The sequence below is a fragment of the Dasypus novemcinctus genome, chromosome 10 (assembly GCF_030445035.2).
Source record: "Dasypus novemcinctus isolate mDasNov1 chromosome 10, mDasNov1.1.hap2, whole genome shotgun sequence".
NCBI classification, from domain to species: domain Eukaryota; kingdom Metazoa; phylum Chordata; class Mammalia; order Cingulata; family Dasypodidae; genus Dasypus; species Dasypus novemcinctus.
Genome location: NC_080682.1, coordinates 109693145 through 109719445, shown reverse-complemented (window position 1 = coordinate 109719445; position 26301 = coordinate 109693145). Strand labels below are relative to the sequence as shown.

At 37.4% G+C, this 26301-nt stretch overlaps 2 protein-coding genes across 4 annotated transcripts in view; one reads left to right on the top strand and one right to left on the bottom strand.

The window, feature by feature from the left end:
- The window catches only part of ACER3 (alkaline ceramidase 3), a 194232-nt gene that overhangs the window by 149840 nt on the left and 18091 nt on the right, over positions 1 to 26301 (bottom strand). The window lies entirely within an intron of this gene.
- On the top strand, positions 21811 to 22411 carry LOC101441323 (V-type proton ATPase subunit G 1). Its single transcript, XM_004479777.5, has one exon. It carries the CDS (start codon positions 21818 to 21820, stop codon positions 22172 to 22174), a length of 357 nt encoding a protein of 118 aa, XP_004479834.1. The 5' UTR covers positions 21811 to 21817; the 3' UTR covers positions 22175 to 22411.

Below are 26301 nucleotides of genomic sequence, written 5' to 3'. Positions count from 1 at the left end.
CCCAGGTTCAAGCCAAAGCACCTCTTAAAAACAAATCAAACAAAAGAAAAAAAAAAAAACCCTCTCATTGAGGAGCAGATATAGCTCAGTGGTTGAGCATCTGCTTCCCATGTACGAGGACCCAGGTTCAATGGGACCTCCTAAAATAGAAAGTAAAATAGTCTCAGGTCCTGCCCAAACAGAGCTTAAAATTTAGTGAAAGAGACATTTTAAAGCGGAAGAATTTTTATTTTTTCAGTTCATGGATGAAAAGGAGTCTAGTTTGAGTTTAACAGCATTATCTGATATTATAAATTCTTAAGAAAGCCACTAACCAGAATTTTTATGGTACTTCAGAGTGTATGAAGTCATTACTTTACCTAGTTTGATCCTTAAAACAAACTTCTGAGGTATTTTTAATCCAATTTGAGAGTTAATGAAGGTGAAAATCAAAATTAAGTAATTTGTCTTAAAATATACAAACACAGCTTGTACAGGGTCAGGATTCAAATGCAAGGATAATTAGTATAAAATCTATTTTCTTTTCTCTGTATGAATTACTCCTCTTATTTTCATTTAGCTTTAGATTAAAATATTCTATTTTACTTTTGATTTTTTTTAAAAATGCAGGGAAGTAAATGCAGGGAAGTGGATGTGGCTCAAGCAACTGAGCTCCCGCCTACCACATGGGAGGTTCCAGGTTCAGTGCCCAGTGCCTCCTAAAGAAGACAAGCAAGACAGCAAGCTGACATGATAGGCAGGTACGGCGAGCTGACGCAACAAGATGACATAACAAAAGACATGAGGAAAACACGAGAGACACAACAAAGCAGGGAGCAGAGGTGGCTCAGGCAATTAGTCTCCCTCCCACATCAGAGGTCCTGGGTTCGATTCCTGGTGCCTCCTGAAAAGAAGACCACACACAACAAGCAGACACAGCAAATGCAAACAACGAGGGAGTGGGGAGAAATAAATAAATATTTTTAAAAAAATAAATGCAGATAATGAAAATAATTCTGTTGTTTATTTCGTCATCATCATTAATAACTTAAAAATGAAAAGTAAAATAAAGTAATTTAAATAAAATTGGTAATTTTATTCTCTTTCTAATTGATGGCTACAAAAATGGTTCTTAATTATTTTTTTTTTGAGGTACCAGGACCAGGGACTGAACCCAGGACCTTGTCGTATGTGGGAAGATGGCACTAAACTCACTGAGCCACATCAGCTTCCCTAAGTTGGCTTTTTCATTTGTTTTGCTTGTTGTTTGTTTTTGTTTTTTTAGGAGGCACCAGGAACCAAACCCCAGCCCTCCCATGTGGGAGGTGGGTGCTCAACCACTTGACCACATCTGCTATGCTAAATATTTTTTCAATTATATACCTTTCATCTCTTAGTAATTTCAAATATATTCCAAAGCAGTTTTTTGGCAAATGAAGTAAAAATAATTTATTTTTAAAATCAGCCTCCAGATCAACATGAATAATGAAAACAAATAATAATTACATTTAGGTATTTTCCAAACATGAAAGCTATCTGAATTGTGGAATTCTTTTTGAAAAATGTATAATTAGTTATTCATGTCTAGCAGTAGCTCATTCTTTAACAGTATAAGCAACTAAATATTAGTTTTAAAAGAACACATTAAATATAGTTTTATGAATTTATTTAATTTAACTTAAATTTTTAAGTACTATTTAATTTAAATCAATTTTTTAAACAGTAAGGAAAAATTAGAGGCTATAAAATTTAAGTTTTTAATTTGGATTATGTCTATGGTATAAGCTGTCATCTAGATACTAAATCTATTATTTTAAAGCCTGAATTAGATTTTATTTTAAAAAGCAAAAAGAATGAAAATAGTGGGGGGGGGGAACAAATTAGATAATAAAAGAAAAAGAATAAAACCAGGAGATACTAACATCTATTGAGTTTATATGTTAGGAACCACACTAGTGACTTTATTTATTTATTTATTATCATTTAATATAAAGTATTGCCTTGTGAGACAAGTATTGTCATACTTATTTTACATCAGGCTCAGAAATATTAAGGGGCTTGCCCAAGGTTGTATAGCTCCTAAATGGGAATATCTGGATTCAATTTCATGTCATGTTTCTTTGACAACAAGCCGTGTTCCTCCTTCTACAATATAATGCTAAAAAAAGCTAAACAAAAGAGCACACAAGAGATACAATAATGAAAAATTATTGTTCTACATTAATTCTTAAGAGGCAAGCAAATGGAGATCAAGTTGCATGACAGCATGAGTACCTCCAATGATCCCACCTCCAGTTAAAGTGGTGAAAATTTTTTAAAAACAAAGCAGCAACCATTTAAAGTCTCTGGAAATGGACCCAAGGGCAAACAGCAAATGAAGAAACATCTATTCAAGAACATCTACAAGAAATCAGTATAAAAAAGGAGAGTCTGTGATATATGAACCAAGACCACTTCTTCCCTCCACCTTCCCAGTTCAGTGAGAGAGAGACTCCAATCAAGACTCCAATCCAGATTGTTATAGCTAAGAATACTGGGCTGCTTCTTCTCTCTGCAACCAGTGAGAGGGCTTTCTTCCTGGGAGAAGCAGGACTTCAGCATTTCACATTATGCCCCCAGATGCCTACTGCTGCAGCTAAATCCCAGGCAAGTGCACAAGTGCAGAGATTAACAGTTGACATCTCAGCAAAAACCATGGGAGCCAGAGGCAGTGGAATAACATTCAGAGTGCTCAAAGGAATATCTGTCGACCAAGAACACCAAACCCAGCAAAGCTATCATTCAAAAATGAAGGTGAAATAAAGACTTTACCATATAAACAAAAACTAAGAGAACTGCTAGCAAACTCACCTTACAAGAAATACTAAAAGAAGTTCTTGAGGCTGAAAGCAAGTTACTTCATATGGCAATTTGAATTAAAAAATATACGAAGGGTATCAATAAAGGTAATCATGTAATAAAAATGCCATTACAAGTGAATATTTTTCTTCTTTTTTCTTTCAACTTAGCTGAAAAGAAGTTGTATAAGATAATACATAGATAATGCACGGAAGGGTCTATAACATATAGAAATGCACTATATGTATATTTGACAATACCAGCACAAAGGAAGTGGGGTGGGAGCAAAGCAATAATAAGCTAAGAAATGAGGACAATTGATAAAGCAACAATTATAACAATTTATTGTGTTTCCAATATTAATAGTTATAATATGTATAACAATATCACAGCAAGGTGGAAAAGGAATACAGTTATATAAGAGTAATGTTTCTACTTATTACTAGAATTAAGACAGAATAGGTGGCGGACTTGGCCCAGTGGCTAGGGCGTCCGTCTACCACATGGGAGGTTCACGGTTCAAACCCGGGGCCTCCTTGACCCATGTGGAGCTGGCCCATGCGCAGTGCTGATGCATGCAAAGAGTGCCCTGCCACGCAGGAGTGTCCCCCGCGTAGGGGAGCCCCACGCGCAAGGAGTGTGCCCCGTTAGGAGAGCCGCCCAGCACGAAAGGAAGCGCAGCCTGCCCAGGAATGGTGCCGCACACACGGAGAGCTGACGCAACAAGATGGCACAACAAAAAGAAACACAGATTCCCATGCCGCTTACAACAGAAGCAGACAAAGAAAATGCAGCAAATAGACACAGAGAGCAGACAACCAGGGTGGGTGTGGGTGGGTGTGGGGGGGGGGGAAGGGGAGAGAAATAAATAAATCTTTAAAAAAAAAAAAAGACAGTAAATATGAAGCTGATCTGATAATTTAAGATCTATGTGATAAACCCTAGATCAATCACTAATAATTCAAAAACTTGTGAAAACATCATTAATAAAATCAAAATGCTAAATTACAAAATATTCACTAAATGCAAAAGAAACCAGTAAAGGAGTAGAGGAACAAAAAGACATAAAGATATATAGAAAACAAAAAGTTAGAAGGCAGATGTAAATCCAACTATATCAATAACATTAAATGTGAATAGACTAAAAATCTAAACAAAAGGTAGAAATTGAAAGACTGGATTAAAGAACATAATCCAACCACATGCTGTCTATAGAAGACACAGTTTAGATTCAAAGATTCAAATATAATGAAAGTAAAAGGATGGAAAAAGATGTATCATGTAAATAGCAAGTACAACAAAGCTGAGTGGCTAATGAGTTCACCAAGGTCGCAAGATCAGGATATAAGATCAAAGCACAAAAAACATTTTACTTCAATACACTTGCAGAGAATAATCCAAAAATGAAATTAAGAAAGCTATTTCATTAACAATAGCAGCAAAAAGTGAAATGTTTAGGAAGAAATTTAACAAAAGAAATGCAAAACATATACACAAAAACTACAAAACAAAAAGAATAAAAACAAAAAAAAAACAACAAAATTAAATCTACAAACCACTGTTCAAAGAAATTAAAGATCAAAATAAAGAAAATTATCCATGTTCTCAGATCAGAAGACTCGATATTCTTAAGGCAAATCAACAATAAAACCATAGGACAAAAAAAAACTGACCATCAGAGTAAACCTACACTCATAATCAGATGCATAAACATCAGTAAAAATTACAACCCATACTGAAAAAAACAGGAAGATTTGGCCCAAAGGAACAAATTAAAACATCAGATATGACACAGGATTTTAAACAATTAATGGTGTTCAAAACAAATCTCCTGAATCAATTCAAGGAGCTGAAGGAAAATGTGACTAAAAAGATAAAGGTTACTAAGAAGACACTGGGTGAACATAAAGAATTTGAAAGCTTGAACAGGAAAATAAGAGAATATATGGGAATGAAATTCCACGTCAAATAGCAACTAAAAGAATCAAATATTTCGGAATAAACTTAACCAAGGACACAAAGCACTTGTATTCTGAAAATTTCAAAATATTGCTAAAAGAAATCAGAGAAGACCTAAAAAAATGGAAGGACATTACATGATTATGCATTGGAAAACGAAGTATTGTTAAGATATTAATTTTACACAAACTGACTAACAGATTTAACACAATCCCAATAGCCTACCTTGCAGAAATGGAAAAGCAAATTACCAAATTTTAAAGGGTAAAGGGCAAAGTAGCCAAAAATGTCTTTCAAAAGAAGAACAAAGTTGAAGGACTCACACCTCCTGACTTTAAAGCACATTACAAAGCTACAGTGATAAAAATGGTACTGGCATAAAGATAGACATATTGATCAATGGAATCTAATTGGGAGTTCAGAAATACACCCTCACATCTACGGTCAGTTGACTTTCGACAAGGCTGCCATCTCCACCTAGATTAGTCAGAACAGTCTCTTCAACAAACAGTGCTGGAAAACTGAATATTCATACACAAAAGAAAGAGGTAAAATAAATTTTTTTTAAAAAAACTTTAAAAATAAAACTAAAAAAATAAAGTGAGCTCCTATATCTCATACTTTATACAAAAATTAACTCAAAATAGATCAAAAACTAAATATTAAAGCTAGAATCATAAAAGTCTAAAACAAAATATACGGAAATATCTTTAAGATCTTATTGTAGGAGGTGGTTTCTTAAACCTTACCTCCAAAGCATGAACAACAAAAGATAAAATAGACAAATGGGACCTCCTCAAAATTAAACACTTGTGCTTCAAATAACTTTGTCAAGAAGGTAAAAAGGCAGTCCAGTCAATGGAAGAAAATATTTGGTAACCACATATCCAATAAAGGTTTGATTTCCATGTTATATAAAGAGATCATACAACTCAATGATAAAAAGACAGCAAACCAATTTTAAAAATGGGCAAAAGACTTGAATCGACATTTTTCCAAAGAGGAAATATAAATGGCTTAATACATGAAAAAGGGAAGTGGATGGGGCTCAAGTGATTGGGCTTCTGTTTACCATATGGGAGGACCCAGGTTTGATCCCCAGGGCCTCCTAGTAAAGGTGTGCCCATGAGGCTAACAACACAGCAAAATGATCACGCAACAAAAAAGAGATTCAGGGAAGAGTTAAGGTGAGACACAGCAGAAACCAGGACCTGAGATGATACAAGCAACAGGGAACCTCTCTCCCACAACAGAGGTCCCCAGAGTCAAACACTAGTGAACCTAGACAAGAAAACAAGAAGAGAAGACAAAAAGAAACAGACACAGACACAGACGGCAAAACAGCAGAGTGGGAGGGAGGGGAAGAAAAAATAGTACATGAAAAGAAGTTCAACATCAGTAGCTATTAGGGAAATGCAAATCAAAATTACAGTGAGATATCATTTCACACCTGATAAAATGACCATATTTAAAAACAACAACAACAACAACAAGTTTTGGAGAGGATGTGGAGAAATAGGAACACTCCTTCACTGTTTGGTGGGAATGTAGAATGGTGCAGCCTCTGTGGAAGACAGTCTGGCAGTTCCTCAGGAAGCTAAATATAGAATTGCCGCATGAGAAGGCAATCCCACTGAAAGCAGGGTTGTAAATTGACTTTTGCACATCAATGTTCACAGCAACATTATTCACAACTGCCCAAAGATGGAAACAATCCAAGTGTCCATCAACTGATGATTTGATAAAAATGTTGTACATACATACAATGGAATACCGTTCAACTGTAAGAAGAAATGAAGTCAGCATGCATATGACAACATGGATGAAACTTAAGGACATTATATTGAGTGAAGCAAGTCAGAGACAAAAGAACAAATATTGCATGATCTCACTAATATGGACTAAATATAATGAGCAACTCATGGAGTTAATAGCTAGAATATAGGTCACCAGAAGGGTTAGAATGAGGATAGAGAATAGGGAGCTGATGTGTAATTTGTGCAGAATTTTTAATAGGGTTGATCATAAATGTTTGGTAATGGATACAGGATATCATAGCACATTACAGTGAATGTAATTAGCAGCATTAATAGATGGGTAGGAGAGTGAATCAAAGTTTAGGGTCGAGTATGTCACTAGAAGGAAAGCTAAAGGATGAAATATGGGACTGTACTGCATAGTGGACCCTTTTGTGGACAATGACTTTCGTTAATAGTACAAATATACAAATGTTTTCCCATGAATCAGAATATATGTTAATACTATAAGATATTAATAGTGGGATAATATTTGGGCAAAAAATATATACCTAAAGTAAACTATGGACTGTATGGAATAGGAATAGGAATATATTAGTATTTTTCCATCAATTGCAAAAAAAAAAAAAATTATGCTATGTGAAAGAAACCAGACACAAAGTTCTACATATTGTTTTGTTTTGTTTTGTTTTGTTTTTTTTAAAAGATTTATTTATTTATTTAATTCCCCCCCCCCCTCCCCTGGTTGTCTGTTCTTGGTGTCTGTTTGCTGCGTCTTGTTTCTTTGTCCGCTTCTGTTGTCGTCAGCGGCACGGGAAGTGTGGGCGGCGCCATTCCTGGGCAGGCTGCACTTTCTTTTCACACTGGGCGGCTTTTCCTCACGGGCGATCCTTGCGCGTGGGGCCGCACTCCTTGCGCGCATCAGCACTGCGCATGGCCAGCTCCACACGGGTCAAGGAGGCCCGGGGTTTGAACCGCGGACCTCCCATATGGTAGACGGACGCCCTAACCACTGGGCCAAAGTCCATTTCCCTGTTTTGTTTTTTAAAGACTTATTTTATTTTATTTATTCCACTCTCCTCCCACCCCCTCCACCCCATCCCCACCACCCAGGCTCACGGTGTGCTTTCTGTGTCCATTTGCTGTGTGTTCTTCTGTGTCTGCCTGTCTTCTCATCTTCTCTTTAGGGGACACCAGGAACTGATCCTGGGACCTCTGATGTGGGAGAAAGGCACCCAATCACTTGAGCCACCTCAGCTCCCTGGTTTGTTGTGTCTCTCATTGTCTTTCTGCTGTGTCTCTTTTTTGTTGCGGCATCTTATTGCATCAGTTGGTGGCACGGGCCAGCTTCCGCAGTGCAGGCCAGCTTTGCCTTCACCAGGAGGCCCCGGGAATCGAACCTGGAGCCCCCTATACGGTAGATGGGAGCCTCATCGCTTGAGTCATATCTGCTTCCCCACACTGTTGTCTCTATCCATACAAAATGTAAATATAAATAAATTTATACAGACAGAATTAGAATAGCAGTTATGTATGGCAAGAGAAGAATAGGAGGATTGGAAGGTGACTGCTAAGGGGTAGGGGCTTTTCTTTTTGGAGTAAAGAAAATGTTCTACTATTGATTGTGATGATCGAATATTTATCTCTGTGATTATACCAAAAGCCACTGAATGTACACTTTAGATGGATTGTATGGTATGTAACTATGTCTCAATAAAATTGTTCTTTTAAAAAATCATTCTTGGGAAGCGGATATGTGTCAAGTGATAGGGCTTCTGCCTACCATATGGAGGACCCAGGTTCAATCCCTGGGGCTTCCTGGTAAAAAAAAAAAAAGAAAAAAAAAGGCGTGCCTGCGCAGAAGTCAGTGCCCGCCTGGTGAGCCGAGTGCCCACACAAGTACCCACGCAGCAAGCTGAGTGCCCACACGAGTGCCTGTACAGTGAGCCAAATGCCCATGCAAGTGCCCATGTGGCGAGTCAAGTACCCACACAATAAGCCAAGTGCCTGCACAAGTGAATCACGCAGCAAGATGATGATACAACAAAAGAGAGATAAAGGTGAAGTGCAGCAGAAACCAGGATCTCAGGTGACACAGGTAATGGGGAACCTCTCTCCACATCAGAGGTTCCCAGGATCAAATCCTGGTGAATCCTAGACAAGAAAAATGAGAAGAGAAGACGAAAAGAGAAATAGATACAGAAGACCACATGGCAAATGGACACAGACAGCAAAAAGAGCAGGGTGGGGGGAGGAGAGAGGGAGGGGGAGGGTAGAATCTCTTTTAAGGTGGAAACATTCCCCAAACTGACATATAGATTCAATGTAATCCCTTATCAGAATCTCAGCTGACTTCTCTGTAGAAATTAATAAGCTAATTCTAAAATTCACATGGAATTTCAAAGGACTCAGAATAGCCAAAACAATTTTGGAAAAGAATGAAAATAAAGTAGGAGGGCACAAACTTCCCAATTTCAAAACTTACTAAAAAGCAATGGTAATAAGAGTGTGGTATTGTTACAAGGATAGTCATATAGATCAATGGAATAGAACTGAGAGTCCAGAAACAAACATACATCTATGGCCAACTGATTTTCAACAAGAGTGCCAAGATAATTTAATGGGGAAAGAATAGTCTTCTCCAAATACATTGCTGGGACAACTGGATAGAATCAAAAAGTCAGATAACAAAAGGTATTGGAAAAAATGTAGAGAAATAAGAACTCTCATACACTGCTGGTGGGAATGTGAAAGAGCACAGCAGCTTTGGAAAAGATCTGACATTTCCTCAAATGATTAAACACAGAATTACCAGACCTAGAAATTCCACTCCTAATTATATATTCAAGAGAAATGGAAACATATACCCACACAGAAACTCCACAAATGTTTGTAGCAGCATACTCATAACAGTCAAAAAGTAGAAACAATTCATATGTCCATCAAGGATGAAAGGATAAACAAATGCATAATGTCTATACAATGGAATATTTTCATCCATGAAAAGGAATGAAGTACTGATACATGCTATAACAGAGACAAGCCTTGAAAACATGCTAAATGAAAGAAACTAGTCACAAAAAAACATATTATATGATTCCACTCTTATGAAAGTCCTGAACAGGTAAATCTACAGAGACAGAAGGAGTTACTTAGGGCTGGTGAGTAGAGAGAGATGAGGGGTAGGGGGGGTGATAGCTAAAGGACACTGTAGCAGTTTGATATGGTTACGAATTCCAAAAATAGATATTGGATTATGTTTGTAATCTGGTCTGTACCTGGGCATGACTGAGTTATGATTAGGGCTTTGATTGGGCCACATCATTCAGGCATTGAGTCCCCACCCCTTGGAGTGTGGGGACTCACAGATAAAAGGCATGGCAAAGGTCAGAGTTGAGGGTTCTTAATGTTGGAGTTTTGATGTTGGAGTTTGACACTGAAGTCTTAAGCTGGAGACCCAGGGAAAGAGACAGAGCTGTTCACCTGATGTTCTACAGCTGACCTTGTGGAGAGAGGCAAAGCCTTGAAAGCCTCATAGTCTACAGCTGACCTTGTGGCGAAAACAGAGGAGCTGAGCCCAGAGGAACCCAGGAAGCCTGAATCCTCACAGACGTCAGCAGCCATCTTGCTCCAACATGTGAAAACAGACTTTAGTGAGGGAAGTAACATGCTTGATGGCCTGGTGCCTGTAAGCTCATACCCCAGATAAATAACCTTTATAAAAACCAACCAATTTCTAGTATTTTGCATCAGCATCCCTTTAGCTGACTAATACAGACACAGAGTTTCATTTTGAGGTAATGAAATGTTCTAAAATCGACTGCTACACATACCTATGAATATGCTAAAATCCATATTGAATTGTACACTTTAACTAGATATATTACATGGTATGTGAACTATATCTCAATAAATCTGTTAAAAAAGGCGAGAAAACCACAAAAATTTTAATCAATTTTATTGATACATATTCATAAAGCATATAATCCATCCAAAGTGTACAATCAATGATATCTGGTATAATCACAGAGTTGTGCATTTATCACTTCAATCAATATTTGAGCAGAAACCATGCAATTTTGACTATACCAGACTCACCTGAATCTCTACAGAATTAATTTATCTGTAATCTATAATTACTAAAGAACTGATACTGTCTTAAGATAATTCTTTTATTGCTATACTGAATTATTTATCATTTGTGCTATTTATCTTTTCACATTTGTACATTTATATCCTAGCTAGCACATAACCTATTAGAATAAATCCACCACATGGCATTGCAAAATAATATGCATAAAGAAGGTATTTAGTAATATTTCTTGGCTGAATACTATTTCATACTCATAATGCCTTGAAATCAATAAATATTTGAAAATTTGATGATATGATTAGCCTTAAGTTACAATGGACTTGAAGTTCTGGTTTTGGAGTTCAGTCTGGAAAAGAGTTCTGCTTTAATCAACCATGAGAAAGATGCACTACTGGTTATATGAACTGATTAGTCATTAATCTAGTATCCTTCATTTTTTTCAAACAGTCTTTGAAATAACAACCAGGCAATATAAGTTTCATTTAACGTTCTGTGGATTTCAATAGGCAGAATATAACAAGCAATTTGTATTCTTTTAACAAACATTTCCTGAAAAATTACTGTGTCAGACACTGTGCTAAATGCTGGTGATACAAAGTTAAAGCTAAAAAGTTATTTAACTTGAGTCATTATCAGTATAGTAAAGAAGACAGACATGTATATAAATAATTACAATATTATGTGAAAAGTGTGTGCACATAATTCAATAGTTCAATAAATATTTTATTAAGAATCTCATGTACTAAAATCTGTAACATGCCCCGAGAATACAGCAATGAACAGATCATAAGGTCTCACCCTCATAGACTTTATGATCCAAAGTAGCCTCAAAGATTTTCCAAATACCCCCAAAATGAACTCTCAGTTAAATATCACAATAATACATGAGGAAACCTGCAGCCTAAGCAAGAATCAGCAAAATAACAAGCAATAGAATCAGAAAGCAAAGGTGAAAGATACTTAAATTATTAGATACAGAATATTAAATAACCATGTTTAATACGTTTTTAAAAATCAAAGAAAGCAACAACAGTTTTTTAAAAACAAGGGAGAAAAAATTATCAAGAATGTCCAGGCAGATATGAAAAAGAAACAAAACTTCTCGAAATTAAAAATACAAAAATTAAAATACTAAAGAGAAAAAGCAAATTTGGAAAAAATATAAAGCCAAGTAAAAAGAGATGAATGGGATTAAGCAGGACATTGCAGACAAAAAGAATAATGTATGCAAACACATGACACCATGAAGCTATATTCTGTGTTCAGGGAAATAAAAGTGGCACTGTATTGCTGAATTACAAAGTACAAGTGTTCAGAAAGGCAAGAGATTACACTAGAAGAGTCATCAAGGACCCAACTGTGAAAGTCTTCACGTGCTATCTCTCAACATCATATTCTATGAGTACCAATGCTGATTTTCTGAAGTTTTTATCTTATATATCTGTAAGTAAACATACTTATATATAGTAAATAGCATTTCCAGTTTTGAAATATATAAGTCCACAGCTAAAAGAAAATAGCTCTTAAGCATATGGCAGACAACCCCCAAATCCTCACATTAAAATACCGATAAGATAAAACTTAATAAATATAATTTTAAATAAAAATAATTACAAACTATAAACAATTACTTTAAAATTAAATGCACATCTGAGCTCCCCAAAGAATGAAGGTAATTCCCAGAAGGGAAAAAAAGAGAGAAAATTGAAAATCCCTCTGTTCACGGGTGCCTGCCCCTAAGGAGGGTAAGAGGTAGGGCAGTGAATTACCAGTCTCAGTACATAAGAGGTTGGGTTTCAAGGCTCACACAGGAATCAGAGATGAGGCCTGAGACCATACAAGGACAGGAACTGGATCTGAGTTAACCTACATAAGGTAAGATGCTTTTGTGGGGCTACCTGCTCAGATGCTAAGACAAATAGAAAAAGATCCACCTACTAGCACAGAGAAAGAAAAACAAAGCTGATCATACTGACCTGGTTTCAGGGTTAAAAAATAACAGTAAAACAATTAAAATAGTATTACCTCATTTGGAGTATATAAACAAGATGTGTAATATCATTCTAAACTGGCTCCTATGACCCTCACCATCCAGCACCCTGCCCTCGTATTTTTCTCTCCCCATGTGTGCTTGGGCAGGACCTGTGAGCTGCTTCTGACTAAAAGAATATAGGAAAGTGATAGCATATATGCAATTACATAAAAGTGTAGCACCCATCCTGCTATGGTCATTCCCTTGCTGGCTTTGAAGAAGCAAACTACCATGTAGTGGGCTACCTAGTTGAGAGGCCCAAGTGCCAAGCAACTGGGGCAGCCTCCACAAACAGAAGACAGCCTCTGGCCAAATGTCAGCAAGAAACTGGAGCCTCAGGGAACTGAATTCTCTGAACAGATTCTTCCCAACTTGAGCCTCAGATAAGAAAGAGCCCAGCCCCAGCTGACAATTTGACTGCAGCCTTGTGAGACCCTAAGAGGGTCAGCTATATTATCCCACAGAAACTGTGAGATTATAAATGAGTTTGGTTTAAGCCACTAAATTTATTGTAATTTATTATGCAGTCTTGGACAACTAATATAAAGTGGAACTAAATATTGAATAACAATAGCATATAAGTTAGGAAGAGGGTCTTCAAAGTTAACGTAGTCTAAGTTTCCTTAAAATGTTCAAAAAGAGGGTTTAGATAACCTTAGATTGATGTCAGGCATACACTTAAAAAATTTAAAAGTACCCACACTAAAGGAAAAGAACTAGAACATGCTATTTCCAGATCAGTTGGGAAAAGAAAATAAAAGAAAATCTGCTCAATGCCAAGAGAAGGCAGGAAATATAGGGAAGGAAAAATCTTATAAATGTAGGATAAATTAAAAGCATTAAATGGTAGAAATAGATAAAAGTGTATCAACAGTCACAGTAAATGTAGCAAAAAGAGATAATGAGAATGGATTTTTAAAATAACAGAAATAGTTATGTGCTATTTACAATATTCATTTAAAACATAAGGGTACATAATGGCTGAAAAGAAAAGAATGATGGAAAATATACCAAAGAAACAAAATAGATTTTAAGGCATCAATTCAATATATAGCTACATTTTTTTTTTAAATTCAATATATAGCTTAAATTTCAGGTCGTTACTTGAAGAATAAAGTGCTTGTTATCATTCCTCTTAATTTGCTTATCAATTTTTCTCAGTCTTTAAAAGGACTAATTAAATACCTTTTTCTTGAAATGACTGAAACACATATGGCCGTCAATATCCTAAAAATCATTCCCATTCCTTTTACAGAAACAAAATTTAATTCTAAGAAACTGACAAGAGCACACACTGCTTATGGTATGTAAAATACTTAAAGTAATAATATGCTGGTTACCAGTTATGCTTTTCTTTATCAGGTTGATACTCCTGATCCATCTAAAGTAAGGCATATAAATTTACTTCACACTATACCTTCATCCTCTCTTAAAATTAATCTAGCTTTAGTCCCCCAATCTTTTACTGAAGATACTTTCCAGAAAGTTGAGGTCACAAGGCCTCCTTTGACCTTGACAGCTATTTTATATCTCCTTTTTTTTTTTTTGTCACTTATTTTGGCCACTTTTAAAATTTAACCCTTACCTATGTATTATTCTCTAGGGCAAGTTCATACACTAAAGCCATGCTGCCTGAACACACAGGCATGCTTTGCTGGACTGCTCTCCTTTAAAATTCTATTCTCAATCATCAACCCTCCTCTCCCACTATGCTCAATAATCCTCTTTAAAGACATTTCTTTCTTGAAAACTTTCCCAATATCTCCCAAATGTCAGAGTGTCATTGGTAATCAAATAGGACTTGCTCTAAACAGAATGTAAAAAGGTTTATTCTCCTGGCTAAAACCCTCCAAAGGCTTTTTGATTGTAAATAATAAAATAAAAGCCAAATTCTTTACCATGGTCTAAGAAGGTTAACCCAGTCAACCCCTGCCTACCTCTTCTAAACATTTTCCCCTTCTTGCTCACCCTATTCCAACAACAGCACTAACTTTTATGTTTCCAGAACAAACCAAGTTCACCTAGCAGTACTGTCAGGAACACTACTCTCCCAGATTACCACATGTGCACGTTCTTCCTTATTCTTCAGGTTTTATATCAGTTACACTAATTCAGAAATGCTTTCCTTAACTAGCCTATCTAAAGAAGTTCCCTAGACATTCTCTATCATATTACTTTATTTCGTCACAGTATTTATCACTATTAGAAACCACTGATTAAAATTATTTGTCATTTCCCTCATTAGACTGTAAGTTCATGACAACAGATTAATTTCTTTGTTCACTGTTATATATCACAAGCACCTAGAACAGTGCCTAGCATACATATGTGCTGAACAAATACTTGTTGAATATATCACCTGGAGAATTAATTGCTTTGTCTCCCTTCAGTTCCTAGCATAAACTAAGTTTACTCATACAATTACTCAACACACTTTAGTAATTCATTCATTCACAAAATGTATTCTTTCCCCATAAGGGATAGCTACCATAAAGATACAGAGATGAATAAAAAATAGTTAAGTTGTGTGTGTGTACCACAACTTTAAAAAAGCTGGTAAAGCTATTTTAACATCAGAAAAAAATGTGAACCTATAATTAGTACTATACTTGAAAGGTATATATTCAAGAGACTTAAATCTTTGGTCTGTCCATGTACTAGTTGGGCCCTGAATCTCAAAAGAGTTGCAACACCTACTCTCCAGTTCATTGGACTCACCCAGGACAACTATCAAGGTGATGATGATGGACAACGTCCATCCCAAGGAACAGAGGAAGTCTGCAACTGAGAGCAAGAGAATTCCACCCATCTCCCCCATGGGATCTGTATTAGTTAGCCAAAGGGGTGCTGACGCAAAATACCAGAAATCGGTTGGTTTTTATAAAGGGTATTTATTTGGGGTAGGAGCTTACAGATACTAGGCCATAAAGCGTAGGTTACTTCCCTCACCAAAGTCTATTTTCACGTGTTTGAGCAAGATGGCTGCCGACGTCTGGGAGAGTTCAGGCTTCCTGGGTTTCTCTCTTCCCAGGTCTTCTTCTCTCTGGGCTCAGGGTTTCTCTCTTTCCAGGGCTTGCTTCTTTCCAGGCTCAGGGTTCCTCTCTTCCCATGGTTCCAGCTTCAGCATTAAACTCCAATATCAAAACTCCAATATTAAGAACTCAACTCTGAGTCCCCACCCTTTGGTGGGGACTACTAGCACAAGAGGTTTACTTAATTAATTAATTAATATGAATCCAATATAATCTAACATGCCCGGAGGAGAAGATCAGTTTACAAACATAATCCAATATTTCTTTATGGAATTCATCAATAACATCAAACTGCTATAGGATCTAAGCCCACTCTCAATTAGAGGCACAGTAGACATCACCATCCCAAAATCCTCAAGATTGGGGAATAAACAATGGACTAAAGTAGACTTACTATTATTCTACTTTAGAGTTACTGTTATTCCAGCAATGGAAGAACTTTTATCATTGATGTGGAAGCGGTGTCCACCAAAGATTCTAAGGGGAGGGAGAGGGGGTAACAGGTGCAATATGGGAGCATTTTGGGGACATTGGAATTGTCCTCCATGACATTGCAATGATGAATACAGGCCATTATCTATTTTGTCAAAACTTACAAAATTGCACAGGAAGAGTGCAAACTAAAATCCAAGGTTATTGGCAATGCTTCAATATGTGTTCATCAATTTTGTTTTAAAGATTTATTTTTTATTTATTTCTCTCCCCTTCCTTCCCCCCCCCCCCCCGCCCCCGCTGTCTGCTCTCTGTGTCCATTCACTGTATGTTCTTCTGTGACCGCTTCAATCCTCATCAGCGGCACCAGGAATCTGTGTTTCTTTTTTGTGTGTGTGTCATCTTGTTGTGTCAGCTCTCTGTGTGTGTGGCGCCATTCCTGGGCAGGCTGCACTTTCTTTCGCATTGGGCGGCTCTCCTTACGGGGCGCACTCCTTGACCTTGGGGCTCCTCTAAGCGGGGACACCCCTGTGTGGCAGGGCACTCCTTGCGTGCATCAGCACTGCACATGGGCCAGCTCCACACGGGTCAAGGAGGTCCAGGGTTTGAACTGCGGACCTCCCATGTGGTAGGCGGACGCCCTATCCACTGGGCCAAGTCCACTTCCCGTGTTCATCAGTTTTAACAAATGTACCAACCTAATGAAAGACATTGTTAATGTGGGAAAGTGTGGGAGGCGGGGTGAAAGAACATATGGGAATCACTTATATTTTTTATGTAATCTAAATTTTCAATGAAGGAACAGAGGAAGGGAGGAAGGGAGGAAATGAAGAAGGACTTTAAAACAAAAAGGATTACCAAAATAAGGATCCAATTTACCAAGAAGATATCATAATCCTAAACTTATACATACCTAATTGTATAACCTCAAAATACATAAAGTAAAAACTAATGAAATTATATGGAGGAAATATATCCACCAATACGGTGGAAGGTTTTAACACATCCATCTCAATATCTGATGGGTGAAGCACCTAAAGTCCAAAGGCAGACTTTAGAAAGACTGAGATGGTTGAGATTTATAGAACACAAGGTTGAAGGAGGTAGCTATACAGAGAATGATCCCTAAAAATCTGCAAGGATCTTGGGTCTATTGATGAATACTACAAGGCTGAGCAAAGAACTACTAAAGAAAGAATAACTATTATATTGAGTTATAAACTGAACAACTACTATAGTACACAGGACTGGAGCCCTCCAAGTTTTAACCAGCAGATTAGAGACCACACTGAACACAGAACATTCAGAAGAGACTCCAGAAGAGTGACATTTTAGTAATGGAGAAAAACTAGCAAAAGAGCAGAGACAATTATAGACACAGCCCATAAATTTTTTTTTAATTTTAAAAAAAGCTTTAAAACAAGCCTTGAAATAAGCTAAGAAACTTACCTGCTTTACAGAATGAAGTCCAAAACCTTTAAAAGAAGACAACAAAATCCAGACACTCAATAACAATGTCCAGCATACAAACAAAAATTGCTAAATAAAGTATAAAACAAGAAAATCAATCAATAGAAACCACCCAGAGATGACAATGATGATGAAATTGGCAAATTTTTAAACTGCTATTACAAATATGCTCAAGAATCTAAAGGAAAATATGAACATAAGGAGGAGAGAAGTGAAACATATTAAAAAGGACCAAAAGAGGATACACAGTTCTTTACATTTTTAGTTATCCTATGTTTTACATTATGGTTTACATTATCAGTCTGTCATCTCCTATATGTTATGGTGTAATATTACATGTTTTATATCCATCCTTGTGTACTCTCAAGAAACTCCTCTCTTACCCCCCATTTACTTTGGTTCCACACATTTAACGTCCATTTTCCCTTCCACCTTGGTGCCCACAGTGACAGCCAACCATGGACACAACCAATCCAATGTCCACATAGAAGAGGTGGCATTGGATTGGGAAAAGTGGACATGGTGGACGATGGGTATGGGGAAAGGCAGGAAGAGATGAGAGGTGGAGGCATCTTTGGGACATGGAGCTGCCCTGGATGGTGCTTCAGAGGTAATCACCGGACATTGTAAATCCTCACAGGGCCCACTGGATGGAATGGAGGAGAGTATGGGCCATGATGTGGACCATTGTCTATGAGGTGCAGAGGTGCCCAAAGATGTACTTACCAAATCCAATGGATGTGTCATGATGATGGGAACGAGTGTTGTTGGGGGGGGGAGAGGGGGGGGTGGGGGGGTGGGTTGAATGGGACCTCACATATATATTTTTAATGTAATATTATTACAAAGTCAATAAAAAAAAAAATTCCTAACAACAAAAAAAAAAGGACCAAAGAGATATCCACTTACAATAATGAAAAAGCAAGAGCATACCAGTTAACTCCCCATAGGAAAAAAAAAAATAGTTAAATCTTGAAAAGAGGTTACTTAAAGGCACTAGAGTGTAAAAGAGAAGCAGACAGACTGTAACAGAGAAGGGGAGTTGTAAAAAGTGAGCTGCCATCTTCATAGCTTTCGGTCTTGGACCAAGCATAGCTGGCACAGTATACAAGGAGCAGAGACAAAACCATGGACTTTATGGCCTGGGGAACCAGAAAACTGAAGCTGGAAAAAGAAATATGACTGCAAAGGGAACAAAAGGAAGAGGCCAAATTACCTGCCCACATCTCTAAATGAACCCAGAGCGACACATGCATATAACAGAGTGAAAGTAATTCGGCTAAAGACACTGAGAGTCCAAATAGGGGAAAGACATGCTGGCCAACAAAGTTTACAGTTCAAGTCCAGCGAAGATAACTGCTAGCTAAAACAAATGAGATAACCATCAGAGAGGGAAAAAAAAAAAAACAGAATTCAGAAACTTCACAATTTACCATTCATTAGGTCCAGAATATAGCCTAAAATTATCCAACATATTGAAGAACCAGAAAAAATGGAGCACATTCTCAAAAGAAAAGAAAATCAAATTAGACTGACCCAGAAATCACCTGTTTGTTAGAAAAAGCAGACAAGGATTTTAAAGCAATATCACCAATATCCTCAATTATGTAAAAGAAAATATACTAACAATAATGAAAGCTAGGAAATCACTGCATAAAAATAGAAATGAGAAAAAAAGAACTAAATGGAAATTCTAAAACCGAAAAATATATGTGAAATAACTTATCAGACAGACTTAAAAGACAAATGGGATTACAGAAAAAAGAGGAAGTGCACCTGAAGGCAGAACAATCAAAATTAGCCACTGTGAACTTACAGGAAGGTGGTGACCTAGAAAGACATAGGGATCACTTCTCTCCCAAAATAATAGCTAGAGCACAGGCAGAAACGGCCAGGAAAAAATCTTCTAGAGTTTAGGGCACCAGAGGAAGGCTGGACACTGCCAGAAGAGAGAAGGACAAAGGAAAAGAATAGCAATGACAAAACTGAGAGTTAAAATGGGCAGCTGCTACTGCTGACACCCTCTTGCACACTAAAGACACTTTTGAATACTCAGCCATCTGGGATGGTGGCTACCGGCAAAGGGGGCCACAGGGATCTACCTCCCCAGGAAAGGAGAGAGAGAGGAACACAGCCTAAGGCTGACCCAGCTTTTCAACCACAAATTTGGTCTGCTGTGTCTCACAAGCACGTCCAGGCCAAGGTGGGGTGAAACACTGTTTGCCTTGGAAGCCACCTTGAGACTAAAGAGATCCAACCCTCTCAAGCTCGCTCTCTCATAAAAGAACTGATTGTTGAGGACGCAGAGGGAAGTGGATTTGTTTCCTACCCAGGAAAAGAAAGGAGGCTGCCAGCAAAGGTTGGAGAACTGTCTCTGAGAAAGTTTGAATTAGAAGGCTCTAAGCAGCAAACACACTTCAACCAGACATTGAACTGACAGGGCTGCCAAAGCATGCTATCTGCTGGCAGACAAAGGAAGTGAACGTGAGGAAATCAAAAGTAAATAAGAAAGGCTTTCTTCCAGCCTTTACAGCTTCCCTCCCCAAGGCCCTAGGAAGCAGGTCTGCAACCCATTACTGGGTCCAGGGCCCAGTTTTAAGCAACTAACTGGGGCAATCCTAAAGACTCAGGTTGAACCAAGAATAAATAAACAGTAGTAACACACAGCCCCCACCACTAAACCCCTAAAGAGAGGGAGAAATTGAGCATCTGAATAAACTTACCATCCTAATCAGATGCCTAGACATCAGGAAAAAATTATGAGCCATACTAAGAAAATAGAGGATATGGCCCAAGAGAAGGAATATATCAAAGCCCTAGAAGAGATGCAGGAATGAGACAATTAATTGAAGAGATGCACATAAATTTCCAAATTCAAATTAATAAGTTGAAAGACAACAGGTGAAAGAGATAAATGCTATCAAGGATATCAAGAAGACATTGACTGAACACAAAGAAGAAAAACAAATAGTAAAGTAACAGAGCTCATGGGAACAAAAGACGACAGGTGACATCAAAAGCACATTAAAGGCATACAAAAGCAGATTTGAAATGATAGAAGAAATAAGTGATACAGAACACAGAACAGCTGAAATTGAAAAGAGGAAAGAACAGAGAGAAAAGAATGAAAAAATTGAACAGGAGCTCAGGGACCTGAATGACAACATGAAACTCAATATCATACATGTCCTGGGAGTTCCAGTAGAGAGGAAGGGAAAAGGGAACAGTATTTAAAGAAACAATAGCTGAAAATTTCCTCTCATGAAAGAATGAACTCACATGTCCAAGAAGCACAGTGTACCCCAATCAGAATAAATCCAAATAGACCAACACCAACACACATACTCCTCAGAATGTCAAAGGCTGAAGATAAAGAGAAAATTCTGACAGCAGCAAAGGAAAAGCAAACTATCACATACAAGGGACACCCAGTAAGATTTAGCACAGATTTCTCATCAGAAACCATGGAGGCAAGACACGGTAGTATGATACAATTAGGGTACTGAAAGAGAAAAACTGCCAGCTGAGAATTCTTTATCCAGCAAAACTGTCTATCAAATATGAAAGTGAGTATAAAATATTCACAAACAAACAAAAAATAAGAGAGTTCATAAAAAAGAATCCACATTTGTAGGAAATATTAAAGGAAGCCTTAGAGCCTGAAAAACAAAGACAGGACAGAAAGGCTTGGAGGAGGGTACAGAAGAACAGCAAAAGGATTACCAATAGAGTAAGAAGACAAAAATATGATATGACATATGAAAACCAAAGAATAAAATGGTGGAACTAAATAATGAATTTGTAATATCATTGAATGTGAATGCATTAAACACACCAATCAAAAGATATATGCTGACAGAATGGATAAAAAAAAGCATGAGCCATCCATATGCTGCTTAAAAGAGACTCACCTTAGACCCAGGGAAACAAACAAGCTGAAAGTGAAAGGTTGGGAAAAAATATATACTCTGCATAAACAGTAACCAAAAAAGTGCAGGGGCTAGTAGCTATACTAGTATCAGACAAACCAGACTTTAAGTGAAACAAAGTTTTAAGAAATCAAGAAGGACATTATATATTAATAAAAGGGACAATCTCCCAGGAAGATGTAACAGTCATAAATATCTATGCATCTAACCAAGTGGCCCAAAACATATGAGGCAAACTCTGGCAAAACTAAAGGGAGAAATAGACATCTCTACAATAATCATTGGAGCCTGCCGCCATGGCTTCTCAGTCGCAGGGCATCCAGCAGCTCCTGCAGGCGGAGAAGCGCGCTGCCGAGAAGGTGTCCGAGGCTCGCAAGCGAAAGAACCGGAGGCTGAAGCAGGCCAAAGAAGAAGCTCAGGCTGAAATTGAACAGTACCGCCTACAGAGGGAGAAGGAGTTCAAGGCCAAGGAAGCTGCGGCTCTGGGATCCCACGGCAGCTGTAGCACTGAAGTGGAGAAGGAGACCCAGGAGAAGATGACCATCCTCCAGAACTACTTCCAGCAGAACAGGGATGAAGTTCTGGATAACCTCTTGGCCTTTGTCTGTGACATCCGACCAGAAATCCATGAAAACTACCGCATAAATGGATAGGGGAGAAGGAGTGCCTGTTCCATGGGTGGGCATTTTAGATGCCTTCACATGGAATGTGAAGCTTTAGCAAAGCTAGAGTTACATTCTTGGGGAAAGGCATTAACTTATTTCTGTATATTATGTAGTAGGTCCTTTCACTTTTTAGAGTAGCAAACCTAGGTTCTTTGTATAGACTTAGAGCTTATCCAAAGAATTTCATCTTTTTACTTCCTGTTTCTTATAAATTTAATGGGTATATGTTGTCTGATTTCCTTTGCCATTTAGCTCAAGCTACATATGTGGCAGTACTGACTTTTTCTTTCTTAGATCTAGTACCAAAAACGACATTCAAAGAAAGAAAGGGGTTAAATGTTTTATTTCCCTAAGGCTTTCTTAAAGGTCAGGGGCTTTATCTATGAAAAAGTAGTAAATAGTCATTTGTAACGTGTGTGAAGCAACAGCCAACCTTAAAGTAGTCCTTTCTGGCTAAGTTTGAACAATGAATACTACAATAACTGAGCTGCTTTTAGTTTCTTTTAATAAAAATTACTAGATAGAATTCAAGACTTATTATATGTTATTGCTTAATGTACTGTTAATCTTAAAGTAAAGATTCTTTGTCATGCAAAAAAAAAAAAATAATCATTGGAGACTTCAACACATCACTCACCATAATTAGATAGAACAATTAGAAGATCAACAAACATAGAACTTGAACAATTTGATAAACAAGCTACACCTACCCTAACTCAGAACACTACACCCCAACTCAGCAGGTTATACATTCTTTTCAAGTGCTCTAGGATCTTTCTCCAGGATAGAGTACATGTTAGGGCACAATGCATTTCTCAATAAATATAAAAAGACTAAAATTATACAAAGCACCTTCTCAGATCTTAATGGAATGAAACGGAAATCAATAATAGAAAGGAAAGAGGTAAATTTGCAAATGCGTGGAGGCTAAACAACACATTCCTTAATAATCAGTGGATCAAAGAAGAAACTGCAAATGAAATCCATAAATATATCAAGACAAATGAAAACGAGGACAAAATTTATGGGATAAAGCAAAGGGAGTCTTGAGAGGGAAATTTATAGCTCTAAACACCTATATTAAAAAAGAAGAAAGAGCTAAAATGGAAGATCTAACTGAACTGAAGAAAGTAAAAGAATAGCAAACCAATCTTAAGGCAAGAAGAAGGGAAGAAATAAAGGTTAGAGCCAAAATAAATCAAATTGAGGAAAAAAAATAGAGAAAAATCAACAAAACCAAAAGTTGGTGCTTTGAGAAGATCAATGAAATTGACAAACCCCTAGCTAGACTAACAAAGAAAAAAGAGAGAAGATGCAAATAAATACAATGAGAAATGAGGTAGGTTATGGCTGACCCCACAGAAATAAAAAGGATCGTAAGAGGATATTATGAGAAACTCTATGCCAACAAACTAGATAGCCTAGATGAAAATGACAAATTCCTAGAAAAGCACAAATAACCTACACTGACACAACAAGAAATACAAGAATTTAACAAACCTATCAAATTTAAAGAGATTGAACCATCATTAAAAAATCTCCCAACGAAGAAAAGTCCAGGAACCAGATACCTTCACAAGGGAATTCTTACCAAGCATTTCAAGAAGAATTAACACCAAATCAGTTTAAATTCATCCAAAAAATTGAAGAGGAGGGAAAATTACCCAACACATTTTATGAAGCCAACATCACCCTAATACCAAAGCCAGATAAAGATTCTACAAGAAAAGAAAATTACAAACCAATCTCTCTAATGAACATAGGTGCAAATACTTGCAAATGAAATCCAACAGTATATCAAAAAACATAGGGAAGCGGACTTGGCCCAGTGGTTGGGGCATCTGTCTACCACATGGAAGGTCTGCGGTTCAGATCCCAGGCCTCCTTGACCCATGTGGAGCTGGCCCATGAGCAGTGCTGATGTGCGCAAGGAGTGCCGTGCCATACAGGGGTGTCCCCACATAGGGGAGCCCCACGCACAGGGAGTGTGCCCCATAAGGAGAGCCGCCCAGTGTGAAAGAAAGTGCAGCCTGCCAAGGAATGGCACCACACAAACGGAGAGCTGATGCAACAAGATGACACAACAAAAAGAAACACAGATTCTCATGCCGCTGACAACAAAAGATGACAAAAAAGAACACGCAGCAAATGGACACAGAGAACAGACAACTGGGGCAGAGGGGGAGGGGTGAGAAGTAAATAAATAAATAAATCTTTAAAAAAAATAAAAACATATATCCGGCCAAGTAGGATTTATTCCTGGTATGCAAGGCTGGTTCAATCAATGTAATACACCACATTAACAAACTGAAGGGAAAAAAAACACATAATCATCTTGATTGATGCAGAAAAGGTAGTTGACAAAATCCAGCATTCTTTATTGATAAAAACACTTCCAAAGATAGAAATAGAAGGAAAACTCCTCAAAAGGCATATATGAAAAAACCCACAGCCCTCTAAGATCAGGAAGATGACAAAGATGCCCCTGTCACCACTGTTATCCAACGCTTGTGATAGAAGTTCTAGCTAGAATTAAACAAGAAAAAAAAAGCATCCAAATAGGAAAAGAGGAAGTAAAACTCTTACTATTCGTGGATGACATGATCCTATATTTTAAAATTCTGGAATGTCTACAACAAAGCTACTTGAATTAATAAACAGGTTCAGCAAAGTGGCAGGATACAAGATCAACACACAAAAATCAGTAATGTTTCTGTATACTAGTATTGAGCAATCTGAGGAGGAAATCATGGGGAAAATTTCATTTACAATAACAACGAAAAGACTCCAATACCTAGGAACCAATTTAAACAAAGAAGTACAGGACCTATAGTCAAAAAACTACAAAACAATGCTAAAAGCAATCAATGAAGATCTAAACAAATGGAAAGACATTCCATGTTCATGGATTGGAAGACTAAATATCATGAAGATGTAAATCCTACCCAAACTGATTTATAGATTCAACACAATATCAACCAAAATTCTAACAGCCTACTTTACAGAAACAGAAAAGGCAATTACCAAATTTACTTGGAAGGGAAAGTGTACCCGAATAGTCAAAAACATTCTAAAAAAGAACAGCAACATGGGAGGAATTACACTTCCTGACCTTGAAACATATTACAAGCTATAGTGTTCAAAACAACATGGTACTGGCATAAAGACAGACACATTGATCAGTGGAACAGAATTGTGGGTCCAGAAATAAACCCTCACCTCTACAGCCAAATAGTTTTCAACAAACCTACCAAACCCATGTTAATGGGACAAAACAGTCTCTTCAACAAATGGTGCTGGCAGAACTATAACCAAAAGAATGAAAGAGGAATCCTATCTCACGCCCTATGCAAAAATCAACTCAAAATGGATCAAATACCTAATATAAAAGCCAGGACCATAAAACTACTAGAAGAAAATGTAAGGAAACACCTTAAAGAACTTGTGGTAGGTGATGGTTCTTGGACCTCTCACCCAAAGCATGCACAACAAAAGAAAAAAGAGATAAATGGGACCTCCTCAAAACCAAACACTTTTGCAACCTACAGGACTTCATCAAAAGGGTGAGAGGGTTGCCAACTCAATGGGAGAAAATATTTGGAAATCACATGTCCAATAAGCATTTAATATTCATCATATATAAAGAGATATTTCAACTCAACAGTAAAAAGGCAAACAACCCAATTAAATAATGGGCAAAAGACTTGAACAGACATTTGTCCAAAAAAGAAATACAAATGGCAATAAAAACACATTAAAAAATGTTCAACATCACTAATGATTAGGGAAGTGCAAACCAAAACTACAATGAGATATCATTTCACACCTATCAGATGGCCACTATTAAAAAGACAGAGAAGTACAAGTGTTGGAAAGGATGCACAAGTGTTGGATAGGAACTTTTTCACTGTTGGTGGGAATGTCGAACGGTAGAGCCACTATGGAGGACTGTTTGGCAGTTCCTGAAGAAGCTGAATATAGATTTACCACGTGTCCCAGCAATACCACCACTGGGTATATACCCAGAAGAACTAAGAGCAGTGACATGAACAGACATCTGCACACTGATGTTCATAGTGGCATTATTCACAATTGCCAAAAGCTGGAAATAACCC